Source organism: Oenanthe melanoleuca, chromosome 12 (genome assembly GCF_029582105.1).
Source record: "Oenanthe melanoleuca isolate GR-GAL-2019-014 chromosome 12, OMel1.0, whole genome shotgun sequence".
NCBI classification, from domain to species: domain Eukaryota; kingdom Metazoa; phylum Chordata; class Aves; order Passeriformes; family Muscicapidae; genus Oenanthe; species Oenanthe melanoleuca.
In genome coordinates this window covers 3,889,240-3,911,329 of record NC_079346.1, presented here as the reverse complement: position 1 = coordinate 3,911,329, position 22,090 = coordinate 3,889,240, and the positions used below count along the sequence as shown (strand labels likewise).

At 42.1% G+C, this 22,090-nt stretch overlaps 1 protein-coding gene across 22 annotated transcripts in view; it reads right to left on the bottom strand.

The window, feature by feature from the left end:
* Positions 1-290: 290 nt before the first annotated feature.
* The window catches only part of FOXP1 (forkhead box P1), a 378,724-nt gene continuing 356,924 nt past the window's right edge, over positions 291-22,090 (bottom strand). For 21 of the 22 annotated variants that reach the window (XM_056501914.1, XM_056501924.1, XM_056501927.1 and 18 more), the window contains 5 exons: positions 21,843-21,944; positions 17,097-17,218; positions 14,977-15,046; positions 11,257-11,423; positions 291-5,254 (listed from right to left, as the gene is read on the bottom strand). In XM_056501914.1, coding sequence (XP_056357889.1) covers positions 5,110-5,254; positions 11,257-11,423; positions 14,977-15,046; positions 17,097-17,218; positions 21,843-21,944 — 606 coding nt within the window. In that variant the 3' untranslated portion in view covers positions 291-5,109. Of the gene's footprint in view, positions 5,255-11,256; positions 11,424-14,976; positions 15,047-17,096; positions 17,219-21,842; positions 21,945-22,090 lie in introns of those variants that run through there. The other variant, XM_056501936.1, reaches the window with a different exon arrangement.

Here is a 22,090-nt window from a genome sequence, read left to right as displayed (position 1 = left end):
AAACAGAATCCAGTGAGGAAGCAAATGACACCAAAGGGCAGAACTGAAGGACTTCCTTGGAAAGGAGGACTAATTCCTTAAATTACAGTGTGCTCAATCCTCACCCAGCTGCCCTGTCCACCACTAAAATATTTTGGATGTGGTGGGGGAGACTCAAGGGAAGAGATGAGGTTTGTCCACCCGTGAGTGAGCTGGGACATGGATGAGGTGCCCATGGATCAGGGACCATGGGATGTGACATCAGAGCCACCGTGAGGGGGGAACAACAAAAGAACTTCGGACATGGCAACTTGCATTACCAGTGTGAACAACCAGCATTTTTATTGCATTTGAGAATGCTATAATGTCAGTAATTAGTACTGACTACACAACATTTTTTATTGTCTGTATCAACAGACATGGAATGATGGAATTACAGTTGATGTAAGGAATGAGTTTCTTTTATGCCTTATCAAAAAAAAAAAAAAAAAAATCTTGTTACTGGCAGCACATACACACGAAGCACCATGCTAACAGTCTGGACTGTACCATTTTCATCAAGGCTTATGGGTAGAAGATACTTGGTTACCTGTTCTGGGCCCATTAAAATGCAGTCCTGAACTGCAAATTCACCTCGCAAGACTAGAATACTAAATGACTTCTGAAACATCTAAAAAATCACTCTGAGTTCATTAACCAAAGGTACCAAAGGATTTCAAAAGAGTTTAAACACGTTTGGTTTTCTTTTTTCCATGCTATAATGAACGTGAGATTATTGGCGATCTGAAAACTACAATAGTTCAAAATTATTTTAAAAAACTTTATATATATATATATTTATGTATGTATATATATAAAATATCTAATGATCTGCAATATTTGTAGAACCAGCATCCCTGCCCTGGTCTCTCCCTGAAGCTGAGCTCCAGGAAAGGGGAGGTGCAGGACCTGCAGCGGGACTCTTGCGAGTGAGAATCAAAAAAAGGTCATTTTTTTTGTGGTCACTTGTTCTACATAAGCCTTGATTTTTTTTTTTTTTTTTCTTCATTTCACTTCTAGTTGAATGCAGAAACCTAACAGGTTTTACATTTACAAACTTTTTTTTTTTTTTGTGGACAAGGAAGGCTTTGACTCTCATTCCTGACAGCGATTTACCTGATACATGGTACTACTTTCATAATGTACGCTTTTCTTTGAGAAAAAAAACATGTAACAAATTGTCTTTACATCTTGGCACCTTGTAAAGTTTTTTTTTTGTTTTTTTATACAAAAAGTTCAATAGTTTGACACTCCCCATTATTAATCACTACTTCACTGATAAACTTTGAAAGTGTGACCCTGGAATTCATCATGCAAAATATTTACTGCAGCAGGAGAAAAACATTTTTTTTTTTAAACGATTTTTTTTTTTCCTTTCAAATATATGAACTTTGTTTAAGACAGCCAGAAAAGGCAGTGGTAAGATAACAGAAGGGGTGGGAAAGTATCAAAAAAACCAGCTTAAACACAAAACTGTACAAAAATGCTTCGATCAATGATAACAGGAGAAAAAAAAAATCTGTCAACTATGTTACAATTTAAAAGCTGAAAAAAAAAGTCAGGGATTTTCTCCCACATGTCAGCAAATGTCATCCAATATTCTTAAAGCAAGGATAACTAAATAAAATACATGTGCAGCGTATTCTGCAATTCCATTACATACAGTAGTTTTTTTTTTTCAAAGCTATTTTTTAGTATAGTTAATATAAAGCAGTTGCACAAAAAGCAAAAGGTGTTTTGACAAACAGGTCTGCATTTATTCCTTTTGAGGAACGATATCTAAAAAAAGGACCTTTCCACCTTTTCCTCCCTCCCCACCCTCCCCCCAAAAGACAAAGGCTCACACAGACACAGTGGGATATATATGTACAACATAATAAACCCCTCCCTAAAGAAGCAACTGTATATCCAAAGGGATACAGAATCAGAATTGTAAAAATCATAGTGAAGTTTGCTTGATGTAAAGCCTGAGATTTTCAGTTGGTTCTTCTGCAAGGCTGCAACACCTGCCAGATATGTTAAACTCTAATTTTTTGTTTCTTTTTCTCTTTTTTTAATTTTTTTTATTTTTGCTACAGTCTTTAGACTAAGCATGCAAGACATACAACTAAGTGCAACTGAGTGAAATGTATTTTTTATTTACTCATTCCCTAACAGTTTGGACTGAGGTATGCGTACTAACAGTTTCTCATGCTGTTATCTTTACTCATGTCTAGCTACACATGCTGAGAATGAACTAATCTACCAGATTTTTATCCCCCTTCTGAATACCGAACTAACCAGCAAACCACTCAGTTTCGAAGCACAGAGCTCAATTCTCATGATCCCTGTCTGGCTACCGCCGGCACGTCACGAAGCTGCCTGGATATAATTTAAACCAAAACTAAAAAAAAAATAAAACCCAAATAAAATAACAAAATTTTAAAAAATGTTTCCAAATGACCACAGACTGCCCTTTTTTTCTTTTTTTTTTTTTTTTTTTCCTTGTCTTTTTGAAACAGAAAGCAGAGTTGAGTTTTATAAAAGTAACTGCCAATAAAATTGCTTGTACCAAAGCTTATGAGTGGACAGGAGTGTTATTTCCTCATGAAAAATGCTGACCAAAAACTAAACAAAACTGAGTAAAATGTGCCAAGATCAACCAAAATTAAAGCAGTCATCCCAGCACAGTCCCGGAACAGAAGTGGCACACAATCTGTAGAACCAAAGACCAAAAAAATGTTTTTTTCTTTTAATTCTAGAAATACCATTATGTCGTCCAGTTAAATTGTGGGAGCTCTTCTGTCCTCTTCTGTGTTTTACTAAACTGTCTCCTTTATCTGATAGTCTAATTTTCCATGAAATAATTGTGTCTTTGCTTTCTTCAGCTCCCTTCTCATAGCTCCCCCAGTAACACTGATTCCTAGTTTTAACCTCAAAAGCTCTCCTCAATTCCTCTTTACAGACTTTCATTTTGGTCACTGTAAAGAATTGCAAATAAAAAGTAACAACTTTGGTTCAGATATCTACTTGGCCTTCTAAATTTTCTAGAATAAAGGAGCAGTTTCCCTCTCAGGTTAGCAATAGCCCACATCTTGTCATTTCCCTCTAAATTCTTCAACCTCCTTTGATCAACAATAAGAGGATATTTGGCTTCATAAGATAAAGCATATAACAGAGAACATAATTTACCTTTGTGTAATATCTTTGGTAATTTTAGGAAAAAAAAAAAGGTACAAAGAAGAATATAAATTAAGCTCTGAAAGGCTTTTCGAAATAATAAAAAAAAGCTACAGTCCTACATAAATAAATGAGTGACAGAAAAGTGGTTGCAGAATGAAAATGTTTAGGTGTTTGGTGACTGAGGTTTACTGACCTATGGCAACAGATTTTGTATGTCGTGTTTGCTTTGCAGAGCTTTGCCAGTTTTGCCTAACAAGCCCCGGCGCCAATTCTCTCCCAACTCTTCCGACTCCTCCGGCGAGGTTTCCATACTGGCTGGTGTAATATTGCATAACAATCCTAACTGCAGTACTGGATTTGCACAGCTGAAAATTAACACTTTAGCATTAGTGGGGCCCCGTCCTTATTAACTCCCGTAACAAGTTCAATCTGAAATCTAATTTGTATTCAAACAGATTAACGCCACCAAGCAATCCTGAACTGATGCTTAACCGTGAAACATCACCACGTACAGTAACAATTTAATGAAGTCATCTTTCCAACCACTATTTGCAAATGCAAATGTAAAAAAATAATAGGAAAAAAAAAATAAAGTTGTAATAATAAATGTTTAGGTGCCCATCTCGGTAATCTTAGATATTCCAGAAAGATTTGTTGACCCATTAGAACTCGTGTTAAACAACCGAGAACCTGCCACTGTACTATTCATTCTCTACTAAAAGTGAACTCTGTTGGTGCTGCATATGTTTCTTTGTGCTGTTCAATTTTGTGGCATTTGCTAATATTCACCGTTGCTGCCAAAAAACCAAAACAAACAAACAAAAAAAAAATCAAAAAACCCAAACAAAACAAGAATATATTAAAAATACTGCTTTGTGGAATGAATCTGTGTTGCTTCCTACAGTGTTTCTATGTTCATCTGTCATTCATTCTCATTCTTGCAGTACTCCGTTCCTCTCTCTCCGTTGGACAACCCTTCCACATGTATCGTGCAGCATTTGGGACCTTTTCAAAAAACAACAACAACAAAAAAGGAGACACCGAAATGGAATGTTTTCCATAGCTAAAGAAAACATGGTGGCATCTGAAGGAAACTGGAATGAATGACAGAAAAAACTACAAACGATTCAATGACATTCAGCTTCGTATAATAAAAACACCTATTAACATTCATCACAAAGTACAGAAAACGTTGAAGCCTCTGAGAGGCCCTGGGCCCAGATGAGGCCTGAGGTCAGAACTTAAAATGGTAGAGGAGAAGTGGGGCGGGGGAATAAAAGCAATACATTAAAAAGTTTGGGATAATTTTTTCTTTGAACCCCTCCCCGATATACACGCTCACACGCACACACACATACCCACACACGTGCACACACAGGCCTTCCCCATCCCAAATGGAAGCAAAAAAAAAAAAAAAAGAAAAAATAAAGAAACCAACCAACGAAACAAAAAAAAAAAAAAATGGAGTAAAGGCAGTGATAATCAACATGCAGTACTGTGCAAATATGTTGTCCATTGGAATCCTTAAAATCTGGGCAAAGACTTGATCTGCAGTTCAGGTGTACATGCTCAGTTTGATGTCCTCAAGTGTCCAAAATTGGCAGGACCTGCAGTCCACAGCTGGCTGCTAAATGCAAGTGAATCAGTTTAGCAAATTTACAACACTGATGTTGACTGTAAGAGAGGAAAATCCCAAGTACCAAACAAGTCCATCCAATGCACAGAGTACAAATTCCTTTTTTCAACAAAAAGTAGAAAAATCAAAAATACTCCCAAATGGGATACTTGATGGCACTAAGAGTTAACATATTTCATAGTTGTCAAAGTGGACTGAGAATCCTCCAGACTGTACAATAATGGAGAGATTTCACAGCTAAGTTTGACGTGTTCTTCCAATCTTCATTCTCAGGATAACGATGTCAGACATACTCATTCTATGTCCTCATTTACAGGTTCGTCTTCATAATCTCTGTCGTGATCAAAATCTGGACTGTGGTTGGCTGTTGTCACTAAGGATAGTGGGCCTTCATTTTCATCTGGGTCTAATGGTTCTTCTTTGACATGCACGGGGTGCCTGGGAAAACAAAACAACAGACAATCAGCAAGTTACTCATTAAAAAATGGTTTTGACAGTGTGGGTGGTTTGGGGAGAAAGGTGAGGTGGTGGTTTGGGGGTTCAGACCTGGAGGGCCAGATCTGAGAGCTCCAGGTCACCAAGGAGAAGACCCTCAATACCTGTGCTGGTCACAGAAGCCAAGCCAAGCACTATCTCCCAGGTAACAATCAACAGAACAAGAGCCTCAAGTTGCCCCACAAGAGGTTTAGGTTGGATATTAGGAAGAATTTCTTCATGGAAAGAGTGACCAAACACTGGAACAGGCTGCCCAGGGGAGTGATGCAGTTGCTGCATCCACAAACCTTCAGAAAACACGTGGATGTGGCACTTAAAACATGGTTTAGTGGTGGGCTTGGCAGTGCTGAGTTAATGGCCAGACTCAACGATCCTAAAGGGCTTTTCCAAGCTTAATGATTCTAAGATCCCATGAAGGCTGAGCCGGGCAGGCAGCACTCAGCTTCCCTGGGAAAACACTCTGGGAGGAGCACCTCGATAGGGTTTCCGTCTTGGGATCGAGAGAAAACGCTCTCAGCTGACACATTAAGTTAAAATGATCTTTGGATAAATAAGTGGAATATGCATCCGAGGGGGAAGGCAGGGGCCTGCCAAGGCCGGGCTAATCATCCTCGCTGTGTGTGCAGCGTCCCTCGTTAACATGCAGAACCTGTGAGACAACTCTCCAGAGGACGACCCCAAGTGAGGTTCTATCATTAATCAACTTCAAGCAAACACAGCAAAGAGACACCATGATACATGCTTTAAACTCCAAATTAATGCATATTTTTACAAACTGTCAATAAGGGAAGAAAAGCCCTGCCAGGAAACACAAACAGAGAGGAAAAGGCTCGCTCAACACAACAATATGATAAGAAAGCACAGTCCTAACGAGAATAATAACACTGTCAGCTGTAAACAAGGCAGAACATGATCCCCAGCTCATGGTGGGCACAAGGATGTACTAAAGAGATGAGATCTGCCAAATTTCTCATTACAGCAAAGCACATGAATAACCCACAAGGGAATGGGGCTTGGTCATTCAAAACGGGTATGATAACAATTGAAAAATGTTGTTCGTAAATCATATTTACAACAAATCCTATACAAATACAAATTACCTTTTTTTACCTCTTTTTTTTTTTTTTTTTTTTTTTTGTTCAGCAGCTTTTGAAATGTAAAGTAGCCATGTGAGTCAATAGTGTCTTGTTGGTGGGACTTTATAGGAAAGTAGGATTTTATTGACATTACCAAGTATTAATAATGCGACACAGCGATGGAGACCCTGTTTGCTTCCTAAATAATTGATGATGTAGGCAATCCCTTAAAATAAAGTGTTAATGAGTTCAAGTCCCACTCTCTCACTGAGTTTATATCCACCTCCAAGACTCTTGCTTTTTTCTCTGTGCAGGCTGATTTAACCCTTTCACACATCAAACATGAACACACATCCTGAAGCACACACCTTCACTGTAAGAACTTTTCCTCTGCTTGCACAGCTTTGCTTTAAAATGATTTAAAATAGCTGCATTGTATTTTATGCTTTGTGTGGATAATAACGACAACACTGCTTGTACTCCACTGCATGGACAGACAGCAAGGATAAATCACTGAGCAGGGAAAATGTACTCAGCACCCACTGACAGACCAAAGCTAGCCTTGCCTACTTCAAGTGAGCCAGTTGTACCCCTGTATCCTATTTCTTTATTTAGGCTTGAGCCTGGATCAGTTTAGGAAGCATCCAACTTGCTGACTACAGACAATTCTAATGTGAGCTGCAAATGCCTTTCAAGTCCCTGCTTGTTTCAACTTTTTGAGTTGTAAAGTGCTGGATCAATACTTAAGTATTACTTCCAACCCATCCAGAGGAACACTGGGGAGAAGTGATGCAGTATCCATGTACACACACCTTTTCCCTCCCAATCCAGTATCAACACATCTCTGGGAGCAAAAAAGGTTCCTCTGCATGTCACATAATTTTTGAAAAAATTATACACTCAGAGCACAGCTCATACAGCTTTACTTGAACTACTGAAAAAAGAGGGGTGAAGAAAAGACTGGAAGAAGGAAATTCAAGTATCAAAGGTTAAGAATTGGCATAAACATATAAAAAGTCTCGCAAACAGATTGTCATGTTGGAGGTGTGCACATGCTACCTGTCCCAGTAGCTCATGGCCTGAGTATTAAACTATGCTGAATACCTGAAACTAGAAAAACTTACATTATGAATAGCCTGTGGGGCCCCTCACTTGGGAGAAAACATGAAATGAAAAACAGAAGAAAAAGGGGAAAGAGAGGCTGCACTGAGAGCCCAATAAAGCCTGTGCTACTCGGCCTTTATGGCAGTGATCTTTTTTACTGCTGTTTTAATGTCTGAGTCTTGCTTTTTTGCTTTCTGGTTTTGATGATGATGCTGCTGGGCTGATTTTTTTTTTTTTTAAGTATTATTTTTGAAAACACAGAAGGGCAACTTTCAAAGTGGGGAGGAGAGCACATGTCACATGCAGTGGAGAGGTTGGTACACGGACTGGAGTTTCTCCAAAGGCTGCCCAGTGTCCCAAGGCATCCCCACCACCTCAGGTGCCAGCAGGTTAGACAGGTGCTCACAACCACTCAAAGTGCTGTGAAAGCTCATTCAGAGGTCCCCAAACCTTTCCAAATCAAACTGCCCCTTTTCTGGCTTTATTATGAAACCAGGTGAAACCAGGTGGTTTTAACTGAAGTTCTCTTTGAGGTTTGGTGTGACTCCCAGAGGTCAAAAACAAAACTTGAGGTGTGAGAAGCAACAGAAGTTATGAAAAGCTGTGCTCGACCCTGGGTGAGACAAAGCCAGAGAGGGCCACAAAGCCACAGGGAGCAGAGTCACACCAGCCTCCCCCAGCAGCTCAAACATCAGACAGGAAGCTTGGCAAAACCTCCATCCCCTAAATGAGGAGGTTATCTGGGTAACACAAGCCCCAGGGAGAGAGCTGCAAGGAAAACAATGCCAAAAAATTCCAACTCCTTGTGTATTCTGTCAGCTGTAATCTCAACATGGCATGTGATGAAGAAACCTTGCCGAATCTGTGATTTTTCTCAATGATTTCTGAGCAACTGAAATAAATAAGCTTAAATAATCTTGAAGGCAAAGGGAGACTTTCATATCCTCTCAAGTTAAGTCTAAATTTCTATTTATCATCTCACCAAATCCTCAAAATGGGGATGGAAAACTTCACTTAGAAACTGAAGAATTCAGTCTGCTGAATTACTGAAAAGGTAAATGCTGGGTTAAGCAACAAGAAAAAGGAAGAGGGGGAGGAAAGAAGGCAAAGAAAAGAAAGGGTTTCCCATTTCTGTTTTTACAGCAGCAGAAATTCAGCACATTCCTTTTAAGTAGATGCCTGGGACTCCAGAAGGGGTTAACAATAAATAACCTTGCTGAACACAGATTCCCCTTCTTTTCACATCTGAGTAATTCTTTTGTTTGTCCACTCTGGGAACAGAGGAGTTTTTAATAAAGTGACTGTTGTTTAAAGCCACTGAGTTCTGGTGGTGCACACAGCATGGAGTAGTTTGCTTTGTGGCTACCTTTGGAGCATATCAGGATGAAAGTGTTATGTCCCCAAGCTGTAATTATGCGACTACTTTCTAGTGTTTCAAAAGGAGGGAGAGAGAAGGGAAAAAAAAAAAACCCACCCTAGCTGTGGTTCAATGTGTCATAAAAAGGAAACGAATGAGAGGTAATAAGACTTCAGCTAAAGTGTTAGACTTCTTAGCTGTCATGTTAACAAGGTCCTTTAAACCTTACAATAAAGTTTAAAACTTGATTTCTTCTAATACACTGAAATGGTTTAAAAAAATTTTGCATTATGACAAGGAAATCTGTTCTGAGAAAAAAAACCGAACATGCTGTTAACAAAGCAGGAGCATGGAAAATAGAAAGGTTTCACAGCGTCTGTAAAGTCGCTGTTGACTCATGATTTTATTTAGTAAACAGGGAAAACCCTGTGACGTGTGAATGGTGTTCTGGCTTTGGATCCCCTCAAACTACTTAGAAACACTATTATAACGGGGAAGCTCTGAGGCTGGTATTGGAACATCACCCAGCCACATTTTACTTAAGCAAAAAGAAATGTTCAGCAGAGGACACATATATTATCAATTCTGAGAAAATGAAAACACTCAGGAAACAATCATTTCCATATTACAACAGAAAATTGGATTTTCTGGTGAATAATGAAAATGAGGCATCACTCCCCCCGACCTCCTCTCTCTCCACTATTTGTTCTGTGCCTCTCACCTTGGTATCAATGTGCTAAGAGATGATTATTAAGTGCAACAAAGGCCACAGCTATGCACAGTTCTGGAAGATATCCTAGCCTGTTTCAACTTGGTTATTTTTCCCTCCTCTCAGTCTATTCAAAGACAAGGAAACCTTAGGTGAAATGAGAAGTGCATGAACTGCACTAGCCTTGAACTTGCAAAAAAATAATTACTTGGATTAACGCAACATCATAAACGTTCATCCTTGTCTGTTAGGCCAGGAGAAACCCTTGGGAGAAGTCTTGTTTCTTGAGAAAAGTCATGTCCCTCCACTCCTCCTTCACGCCAGCCCTGCGTGGTCACAGGCAGAGGATAACAAATTGTGACTAAAACTGCCTGGAGATGAATCCGTCTGAGAGAGACGGAAAGTGTGTCATGCAATGCTACTTTGGGAGAGATAATTAATACTGCACAAACAATCACTGGAAAAGCTAAACACATTATTTGAATGTTTTGAAGTAAATGGTAAAAGACAATGTTTAAATTAATTATTAATTAAAAATGAATGTTGCCATCTTTAAAGATTTTTTTTTCAAAGCACTTTATGCACTGATTTAAAACACTGCGATATCAAAGTATCCAGAGCCTCAGATTCCTTCGTGCCCCCTCCCCTCTGACAACACATTATGCAGGTGGGAAACTTTTTTGCCATTAAATGCTAATTAGTTTCACAACTAATTACTACCGTGGTATTAGGTTAATGTTTTTTCTACTTTTTGATTTAGACTTACTTTTGTAAATCCCTTATTCAAATTACTTTGAAGTGAAAGACTCCAAATTAGTTCTCCTTTTAACGTGTAACATGAGCCCTGGTAAGCCAGCCAGTAATTTTACAGGCTGCTTTAAGGAGCAGGGGGGCAGACGGGCAGCACGGTCACTCACAGGTACCCAAGTGCTCCGCCGAGCTTTCGGCAACGACAGGACTTGTGAACTCCGGCTTCCTCGCCAGCCGGCACTTACCCGGCGCGTGATGCGAGGGGAGGGGGGAGTTTACAGCTTTGCAAACTCCCTCTGTCACCCCATAAATACCGCACACACCCATCGGGGCATCACACCCTTCCTGCCTTACCCTTTCCTGCGCCCGCCCGCTGCCCGGGTGCTGCTCGCGTCGAGCCCCCGCCACTTCGTGTGGTTACAGACGCGCTCATTACACCGCCGTCTGTTGCCATAATGCCCCTATTAGCTCTCCTTTTGATATTTTAAGAGCAATCTATAAATCACACAGGCCTTCATGTCAATGCTTAGCAAGACTGTTCTGTGTTGAGTGGTTTTTTCTGGACCAGCTGAACAAGCCCATTTCCCAGCTCTGCCCCACGGGCCGTGCTCATCGTGTAAACCAAAGGGGAGAGAAAGCACAGGTTTTCTCCAAGAAACATAGCTGCATATGACGTTTTGCAAGGTTTAAAGAAGAGAACTGCAAAAAAGTGAACAGTTTTATAGCCCTGTGTCCTTGGACTGGATTGAGCTGATCAGTTTCATGCAGAAACCGATAAATGGCTCTCTTATGTTCCAACCACACTACGCATGCCCCCAGATGGAGGTAGACGGCTGCTCCTGCTGCTCCATCCATGAAGCTCAGGAAGGAGCCAGGAGTCTCCAGAGTCACCCTTGAGCAGACAGGTAGGACAGGAGCTGGGGCCAGCAGGCGCCTCTGCCGTACTTACATCGCTTGCATAGGGGAACGTCCTGGACTGCTGTCACTCCCGTTACTGTTCGTATGCTCCATTGCACCATTGAGCTCTTCCCTCATCGCACTGGCTAAATTGCCCAGAGTGGGATTTCCCATGGAAGCAGTAGTGTATAGAGGTATACTGTTCTCAGCCATTGAAGCCTGCCAAGGACACAAACAAATCCATGAAGAGCCATGACTAATGTTTTATACACTGCACAACACATTAGTTCCAAAACATTCTCCACATTTACATTATTTGCAATTACAGGTTCTTTAAAATATTGTACTTTCCCATAGGTATTACCCTGGTTCCATCAAGGGAAATTTAACATTGTTTAGATCCAGGTTTAAGGATTCATAGCTGTATTGGCTTATAAGAGGATGGAGACTTCCATTCCCTACTTGGAATTACACAGAAGAAAGAAAACGCCCTTTCCCTATTTTTGCTTCATCAAATTATGTTTGGGACTTTGGGGTATTTTTTGTGGCTTAGGCTTGGGCTTTGTTTCTAATGAAATGGGGAAAAAATTGAAACTGGCTCATCTGGTAAGTTCTCCCCATTGGAGTGAGCTGCACACCAATCAGGAATGCAGAATCACCAAGTTTGGTTTTCCTTGGGACATGTGTGAGGCTGCCATCAGCGCTAACTGGATCAGAGCTGCACCAATCTACCTGAGAGCTGAACCACTCCACGTGGAATTTCTTAAACCTCAGCAACTCAACTGTTACCTTAGCTGTTACAGGTCTGACTATTTCATTTTGATTTTCCCCTTTGTTCTAAGGAAACACAGAGCAGCGGCACACTGGAGTTAACTTTCTAAATGGAAATCTTTGTAGGAAGAGAATGAACTGTTAAATATTTTCCTTCTGATTCCCACCGTTCTGCCTGTTAATATTTACTGTGTGTCAGCATTAGCTCATGTTGACAGCACAGTCCCGGCCCGGCGCAGCAGCGGTGGGAACACAGAAACCCCGAGCCCCGGAGGAGCCCAGTGCTTGGTGGGGATGGGAGGCACTGGAATGGGAGGGAGGCACAGGGGTGGGAGGCACAGCTTTCCGAGGCTGTAGCGCCCAGGGACTGGAAGGACATTTAACCATTTCACCCATCCCAGCCGGATCTGGCTGACATCATCCATGGCTCTCTCTCAGCGCCGGGCAGACACAGACGCCGGCTGGGCAGCTTGACCTGATCTGGGAAAAGGTCAGCTGGCTGCAGTGGCCAAGCAAAAAAATCCATAGGGCTGGGTCTGCATGATGCAAACCTGGCCTGTGGGAGGGGAATCCATGCAAATGGATCCTCACCAAAGGCTCTTGCCTGCTCCTAACTCATGGGACAGAAAACTCCTCGCTTGGTGCCAAGCCGGCAGTTCTTCCCAGCACAGCCAGAGCCGGGGGGGAGATGGGATGGGAAGGGAGGGCAGGACCAGCCCTCACTGCAGCATCTCCAGGAGCATGGCCCCTTTTATTCTTCCTTACACTGACCTCTCCATGTGCAGCCCTATGTGTCACAGGTGATTACAAAAGCCATTCTAACGAGGAGGATTATTTTTATCTTCTTGATTCAACAACCGGCAAACTCATTGTGATTAGGGGATGCAAAGAATGGTTCACATTTCCTGCACTTGGCAAAATAATAACTCAAGTTCTTCACCCACAGTGATAACTTGTAATTGCAGTAAAGTAATTTACTGGGGGAGAGGAGGGACACTGGGACTATCTGCTAGGAAGACAGTAATAAGGGAGGGGGTGTTTTGGGAGCCCCTGTTGACCCACTGGCAAAAGAGAGAACTGGTGAGACCTGGAGTCCCCATACCTTCCACAGACAGAGGGGGGAGAGAGCTGCTTCTTCTCCCTGGCCACGAGGGAAAACAGACAGAGGAGATGTCAGCAGGGTCTGGGTGAAGGAGAAGGGAGGCTCTGCCACCGCACAGGAAAAGAAACCAGAGCCTGCCATGCCAGCAGCACACAGCCTGCTGTGCAGACCCCACCGTGCTCAGGGGAAGTGCAAGGGGCAGGCCTTCCCAGAGCCCACAAAAGCTGGAGGGAACACTGCTCATCAATTATTAATTAGACTGAATGTAGGACCTGGCAGGTAAGGCAGCCTTGTGTCCTGGAGGAATTTGCTGCCTGAGTGAGGTCTGAACTGCCCTCACGTCAGTGGCCACCTGAGTTATTTATCCAGAAATTCAGTGGCAGGGAGAGAAGTGTGGAACCTGCTGGTGTATTTTCACCCTAAAAGAGGAACTGTCTCAGTGCAATGGTTATTATTCATCCCCATTTCTTAGAGGGGTGACAGTGGCAGCAAATCTGGCTCAGGCTCCTCTCTCCATCAACTCAGCTATGGGGGGGCCTGAGGACGTGGCTCTCTCAGGAAAAGTGGGGAATGGAAACAATTTGGAGGTTACCACAAAAGACAAGAATGGATGGAGATGACGACAACGACACGTGTTTCAGAAATAAAACACGAACAGTTCCATATGATAAGCATATTAATTGAAATTAGTCACATAGTTAACAATGTGAAGAAATGCAGGATCATTTCATTTTTGCCTTTCAGCCTCATGAATGTAAAATGTGCTTGTAATCTTAATACTATTCAGGAGACAAAGCAGTCTTTAAAAATCACACTTCACAAGACTCAAGGGAAAATAAGTTACTAATGAATGGTATTTACAGTTGCTTCATTTAAACATGCTTTCCTGGGCTTTGCAGGAGTTACTGCATGAACTCAAAAAAATAGAAGAAAGGCAAAACATCATTTTCTTCCTAATAATTTGTTTCTTGGTTCTGAAAAGACAAGTGTGCTAAACCTTCAATAAAACATGAAAGTAAATACCCATGGCCATCAGTGAACTTCTTCAGAACTGACCTCCAAGAGCCACTTGGGTGCAAGCATGCATGGTGTTGCCTCCTGGATTAATTCATAACATGTAAACCAGGTTTGAGCCCCCACACAAACACACAGACCCCACTACAAATCAGGGCATGGTAATGCATTTGTATCTTTGGTTTACACAGCAAACATGGACTTTACCTGGGGTTTTTGAGATTGACTCAGTAATTCATTGAAAGAGGAAAAAGGGCACAGGAAAAAGGGCTGAAGACGGGGACATTTTTAGGCTGCAAGTTATTAATTCTGCACCCACACTTTGTGTATTTCTGCATCGTGAAAAAACTGAATTTTTGTCTTACGGTTACAGTTTAAACCAATAAAAACGATCTTTTATTTTCTATAGGAATTGCACCGTTTATTTTTTACCAACAATAGGAAGATATGCAAAAATAGCCCTTAAAAGAAAAGGGGGAAAAATGATCTGCTTTCTCTTTAAAGCCATGAACAATAGAAGGTCACGTGCCGCAGTATCCTATCATTCAGCACATTAATAGCTGTGCTAGAGTAATTACACTTGTGGTATTTTTGCCTCAAGTGAAATTCTGAAATAAGAGGATGGAAATTATGATACTGCTGATAAATATTAATAAGTGAACTTTTAATTTTTTTGCCACAATATTCAAAATGCTAAGCATCTAGCTAATGCTGAAGCAGCCTGATATGTGTTTGCCTCCAGGGACTATGATGCTTTATGCACTTAAGAAAAAAGTTTAACGGAATTAAAATTTAATATCTAATTAGAGCAAGGCTAATATATTTTGAAATGAGTGGGGAAGACACACGCCTCTGTTGCATATTTGCTACAGTCATTAATCTTACCTGTAAAGCAGCATTGAGAGGTGTGCAGTAGGTGTGGCTGGTCTGTATGTTTTTAATAAGAGAAGGGTTACTGCATAAGAAAAACATAAAAAGGAGAGTTAAATGCAACCAACTTCTGTGCGAGCGTTTCAAGCACGTAATGCTTCCTCCCCCACCAGAAAACTAGAGCTGAGACTGGTTTTCCATACTTTCATTTCTCTCCTTTTTTTTTTTTTAAATTTAAAGAAAATATCTGAGTTTTCGGCTGTGGTTATCATATTTGCCTTTACTAAATAAGGAACATCATTATCTCTTGACGTTACCTCGCCATGTGTTCTACTACCCTGCGTTAGTGGCTCATCTTGGCATCTCTGCTCATTTTAGCTGCCTTCAGGAGAAACTCTCCAGTTTTCGTCGTGTCTGGGAGCCCGTTACCACGTGAAGGTCCATGGTGAGGAGGCAGTGGTCAAAAGATCACGGGACATTTTAAATGCTTCATCCAAACGACTCTCCAAGTCGCTGCCAGCAGAGTCTCTCCCAGTGGAGGGGGAGAGAGGGGATTTATTTGATCCATGTCATTTCCTGCCATGCCAATGACCAGGTGAGGGGCTGCCCACACCATCGCCCCAAGCAGCCCGTGGGCATGGAGGCTCAAGGGCAGGGGGCCCACAGAAACCACCACGCTGCCCTGAAGGCCATTTTTAGTAAAAAATATTCTGGTGTGCTACTTTGGACCCCCATTTTTGTCAACTTTACATAAAGGGTCAGATTTGAGGAAAAGGAACGGGGACCACATGGGCTCTCTCTTTAGGAGGTATCCCAAAATCACTGGTTCTATCAGGAGATAAAGAAAAATTTAAGAATCATGAAACAGAAACTAAAAAACGCCCATGTAAAATATCTCCCAAAATTTTTATCACTCACTGGGCATGCTTTTATTTTAATTTTATTCACGTGGGAATAAATTATGATGAGCAGAGTCTTAACTGAGCTCCTTGCACAGGGACCAGCAAGGATCAGCTGTCCAGGAGAGATGGCCTTCGAGTAAAGGTCTAAGAAAATCCCTCTGGGAAGTCCAGGAATACTGGTGCATGGCTGTTGTAGGCACATGACGGCCTGTTGATAATCTTTACAGCTGGTCTCACTGCATTTTCAAACTCTTTAAAGTGAATTCAGCATTTCTGTCCTGTAAGTACCTTACTTTTTCTGATTAGGAGTTGCAAAACAAAGCATACAATTGGAAGCAAAGGAAAAATATCAGAATTAAAACTTATCTGAAACCTTTCCTGGCACATATCTGCCTTCCTGACACGTTTACAGCAGTATATCTGTGCTAGTGTGGATAATTATCTTAGTCTACATTGCTCTATAAATAAATGCTTTAACAAACATGTCAGAGTAGAGTTTTTACTACAGGCGTTTGGATTATCAGAGCAGGACACACAAAATAACACATAACAACCAAAAATTTAGTTTCTTTAGCAGCAAAGGTGATGACACTATTTTGTGAAATGCAAGTCTACATGAGATGGGTAAATCATGCAAAGCAAAGCAACAGCAGAAAAAAAAATTAAAGCAAGTAAAAGCTCTTACTGTGCAACAAGCTCGCCAAAGTTTTCATCAGGGCAGTATTTTCGAGGACGGCCTCGTTGAATATGACGGCCACGTTTAAACTCTTCATCATCAACAGTCCAAAAGGACCCAAACTCATCCTCTACTCTGATAAAGCACTTATGCAGTGAGAGGTTGGTGCGAATGGCACCCTGGGACAAGAGCAGCAGCAAAGGAGATGAAGTGGAAACAAAGGGACACGGGATCGGGGACAGAACAGACATCAAATACAGGGAAAAGGAAAAAGAAAATAAAATGCAATAAGCATAAGCAAATGGTTTGTGAGGGTTAATATGCATTGCCACCTAAAAGCTACTAGCATGTGATGCAACAAACACCAAGCAAGCAGGGTCAGGGTACTGGTGGGCATACAAACAGTAGTGATGAGATGTTTGTCTTGGTTTCCCTTAACTGAGACAATGCGAAACCACCTGTGGTTGGTCTAACACCAGCTAGCAGCCAAAAGCCTCTACGTTAAACTGTAAGCATGATCCGAGCTAGGCTAAGAAGTTCAAACATGGTGGACATACCCACTGATCTTTTGTGGCCTTCGTTTTTGGAACTCTAGTTCATCCACTGTCCATACTGCCCCTTTAACGTTTTCTACTCGCACAAAACACTTGTGAAGACTAAGATTATGACGCACTGCATTCTGCAGCAAGTATAAAAGAGAAAACATTCAAAAACCTTCCATGAGAAAATGCTCATCATTGTCCAAGAACAGCAGCAGCACAGTCAGCTTGACAGTTCTCATTTTGCAATGTTAAGCCCCTTCCCCTCCCCGCACCCTTTCCCCAGCTCTTTACATCTTATTTTGCAAAGACAAAATAAATATGAAAGCTTAAACCCAAGATTAAAAATTCACGTTATTCTTATCAATTATCCCCAGAGTGACTGAGAACAGCCACAATTTTAAGCATGCATGTTGTAGAATACAGCACATTTCATACAGAACACAAGAGGAACATTGCTTAGACTTTTTCAAAACAAATATACACGCCCTGCAAAGAGAAATTTCTCCCCTCCTGGAAAAGAAAGCAGTTAAAAAGAACAGAAAAGATTTTATGCAAGTACAGTCGACTGGATTTAGCTGTGAGGCGCAGGAGCTGGTGTTGCTGTGGTTTCCCACAGCTGGGCTAATGTGATTCAGGTGCTGGACCTCCCTCCACACCCAGAGCACGGGCCGGCAGCACCCCACCGGCCGGCCGGCACCAACTCCTGCCTCCACGGCTTGCTCTTATATGGAAGTTGGCTCCTATTTCTGGCAGACTACTGCAGTGACTGATCTGAGCCTCTGCCAAGTGAAAACATGAGGAGGGCTCTCTGAAACAAAGTGATAATATCCCCACAGCTCATCACCCAGAGGGACCCGTGCTTGTGGCATCCGATGGCCAAATGTCCACCCTGCAGCTCCGTGCTGGGAAGGATGAACATGGGCAACACCTCCAACGTGCTGAGACACAGTGAGACACCTCACTGAGGCATGGCAAGCTCTTGGCTTTTCTGTCCCTGCTCCAGGGTGCCATTTGAGCCTTGTTACTGCTCAAATGGAGTGCTATGCTTCATCCCCGTTTCAGGAGTTTCCTGAGCAAACACCCTGCAACAGTTGGACCCCATGGTCTTAAAGGTTTTTTCCAATCTGTGATTCTACAAAGCCATTGTTCATTGAATTCATAGGAATTTGTACATGGAGCTTGCTCCCAGCACTGCTGAAAGGGGCTTGGGAAACAGGAAAAACACAAGAAACCATTTGCTGAAAATCTGCAGGCGAACAAACTCCATCCCCACTGGCACCATTGATTCAGTCAATCTGGTTGACTCGTTAGCAGGCACAAAGCCAGCCAAACACATGGCCTGGGTCTAGGCAACCAGGAGATGACAGTTTTTTTTCCTTCCAACATCATCCTCTGTTTTTTTTTTCATGAACATGGGGTCTGGGTGGTTAAAGGGAGCTCTAGTACTGAATGTCTAAATCACAGTGCAAACAAAGGGTAGAACAGAGCATTTGTCATGTAAATCAGGAGGCAGTGGTGTGTGTGCTCAGAGGGGAAGGCAAAGAGTCTTCTGCTCCTTCTCCAATTCCCTGCCATGCCCAGTGCAGTCCCCAAACTCCCACCCCAGTAGGAGTGTAATATTTGGGGTTTGAACTGCCTTTGCTCAGCAGATGCTGAACTGCAAACACATCTCCCCTGGCTGTAGATGCCTGATCCAGGCACTTCAGCTTTTCCACATCAATCTGCTTCTGAACTGATGAAACAATAAACCCTGAATATGCTTTTCCTCTCAGCAAGGAAGAAATCCACCAGAAAGTCAACCTGTCCATCAGGCCTGCTTCCTCCTGCCCTTATTTTCTTCTTTCTGCTCTTATTTTTTAATGGGTTTTTTTTCCCCTTCCCACCTCTTCCAGATTTCAGTACTGTTGCCATTTTTGGCAGAATCCCTGATTTTGAGGTGGAGGAAAAACATGTAAACGCCCCACACCTTATGAGCTGAAATCAGCCAGCTCAGCAACTGCTGGTGGGTGCTGCACTAGTGCAACCCGACACAGGGCTGCTGGCCCACATCTGGGTAACTCAGGCAGTTTCCTGTGAAAATGGGAACACTGTCAAGTCTGGAGCAAAATGTAAGAATAATAACGCTATTTCCCCCAGTGAAAGCTGATCTTGTGGTTCATACAGCAGTTGATCAAACGCACACGGCAAAGCCCAGCAAAGGGAGTCCTCCGAGTTTGTAAATAGTCTCTAAAGACAGGGTTGAGCAGGAATATTTGTGTTTTGCTTTAAATAAATTTAATGTTGGAGAAATACTTTACAGACTGTTCTTGTTTCCTTGAAGTCCATTTGCAACTGGTAAGTTAAGGATGTGGGACAGGGTTCTTTCTGGATATGTTGAGACAGAGAAGCTGACTGTTTACAAGACATCCATGAAGTGCTGCTCTCATTTTCTATTTTCCATGTGATCACCTATTTAAGGAGTTCATGCCAGAAAAGAATTGTGTTTCCCCTGCCTCTGGATACTTGCTATCTAACAGTTTTATTTGAACAATACCCCAACGTGTCAGAGCCACACCTGCAGGCTGTGCCTTATGGCTGTGACTCAGTGCCAGCAAATTACTCCAAAATATAAAAGCAAACAGACATTTTGCCTCTGACCTGTCAGAACCAGTTCACAGTGTTCCCCCAGCAATCAGCTTAACAGAAAAATTAGGAGCTATTATTGTAAGATTATATATTTACCTTGTTAAAAATATTTGTATGCAAGCCACTTTTGCAGAAAAATTACCCTGAACATGCTTGAATGTAGTAAATGAAAGGGTTTGTTATTTTAATAACTGCTCAGGCTCTGCCATACTGCATTTTGGGAACGAGGTTCATTTTTTAAAGGTCTTTATTCTTGCACTTTCCTGTGTTTTTGAAATAGGGCTCAGGGAAGCTTGCCCACACCAAACCCTGACACTAAACTTGGGGAACAGTGACCTAAACGCCCCCTAAGCATTAGCTGAAGGTGAGCACAAATCAGCACATATATATTCAAATTATTCTGATTCTGCAATTAGCCCCTTGTGCTCGTTCTGCGCCCTGTGGGCTTCCCATCATGCCAATCCCAGAGCTGCATTTTCATCCCTGCTGTTCCTGGGGGCTGGCAGAAATCTGAGCAGTCTCCAGCACAAAAACCTGCACTACTCCAACCAGTTGTCTCTTTTGCTGGTGCTGGTGGATGTGGGGGTGAAGTTTTTCTTTCCCTTTACATGAAGCAGGACTTGGACACCTGCAGAAGGTCAAGGTGTCCAAGGAGGGGTTTCCAAGTGGCACCTGCCTGCCTGGGACACACAGTACCCTTCTACAAGCCTGAGAATCTGCAGCTCAGCCTCTCTGCTGCTCTTCTGTGTCTGCACTGGCTCCTGGGACTGCATTTTTTGGGATGCCAAAAGCTAATTCCCAAAACTAGGCTCACCGGAGATACAGCCAGGACTGCCTGCTGCCTTCTTCCACTCCTCCCTCCACTTCCCTCTGCTGCTGGAACTAAATAGGATTTTTACTTTAGCACCCACACCTGCAGCTGCTGAAAAGCCCTACTGGAACAACTCCAGCAGCAAAAGACAGGCAGGTCTAAAAGGATCTTAAATCAGGGAAAGTTAATTTCCTTTCTGGATAGTAAGGAAGCTGCAAAGTTGAACACTGCTCATGTTTTCCAACTGCAGGGAAGAATCAAAGCAGCAATCACAGAAAGTTTTCCTGAACTTAAGAGCTTCTAGACCAGGGCTGAAAATGTACAAAATTGTGCGGGATCTGAATGAAACGAAAACCATGCCACTAAAAACCAAGCTAACTTCCAAGGACCATTTTTAGCTCCATCCGTTGAAGGAATTAATCTTAAATGGAGGCTGGGGCAGGAAAAATAGAACGAGCTGATGGAACAGCATGTATGGGACCTATTCATAATACCTGCTCATGTGAAGTTGTTTGAGAACAACAGAGCTGTCTGGATTAAGAGAGATTCCAAGCACCAGGGTACAGTTTTTACAGCAACACAATATCCTGTTTCTTCAATCATTCATTTGTGATTGCACTGGATTCAGAAGTCAATATGACTATTAAAGTGCTATATGTAAAGTGAAAGAGTGGCCCCCCAAAATACAGATTAACTCCCCAAACCTCTTATCTAACAGTATCTGTGACAGTTATCACAGGAAATTAAAGTGCAAAACCCCAAGTTTATTTCTGTTAAAGACATTTCTTATTGAGGAGCTTGCTTCTTGCATATTAAATTCAATAAGCTTCTGCTGTATGATTAAAGAGAGGAAGTTTATAACAGCTGTTTATGCAGTTAAGAGTCAATCAACTGAGGAAAGAAATCCACTGATCTATAGATCCTAGGGAAAAAAATGGTTGTTGTGATTAAAACCTGCTTAGCTAAAAAGATGAACAGTGTATCTTCTACTGACATGAGAACTTTACCTCCTTTTTTTTTTTTTAATTTTCTAATACGTTCCGGCTGAAGAGCCTGAGTTTCCCTGCTCGTAGCAACCACACAGAGGAACTCATGGCATAATCACAGAACATAAAAGCCAATAATGGGGATTCAATTAGTGGTTTTCAAAGGCAGAGGAATTTTTCCTGCCAAATATCAAATTGTTCCTGCAGATAAGGCACCCGGCGCGTGTCACAACTGCCGATCTACATTTTTCATGTCCCCAGGTCGGGACAATTTCTGTCATCAGCAAGGTCTGTTCTGTACATGGCAGAGAGCAAAGGCAGGAGGAGGCTCAGCCTTACCTTCCACGTCGCTGCGTTGCGTCGGAAATAGGCGAACATTCGCGTGAACCAGTTGTAGATTTCGTTTAGTGTTAGCTGTTTTTCAGGAGATTCCAGGATGGCCTTGTGGAGCAAAGCGAGATCAGTTACCAGCACACCACTACAAAACATGCTCACAGTTTTACTTTGCCAGGTACAAAAAAAAAAAAAGAAAATGGAAAGAAAGGAAGAATGAAAAAGAAGAGATTTGGAGCAAAAAATCGAAAGGA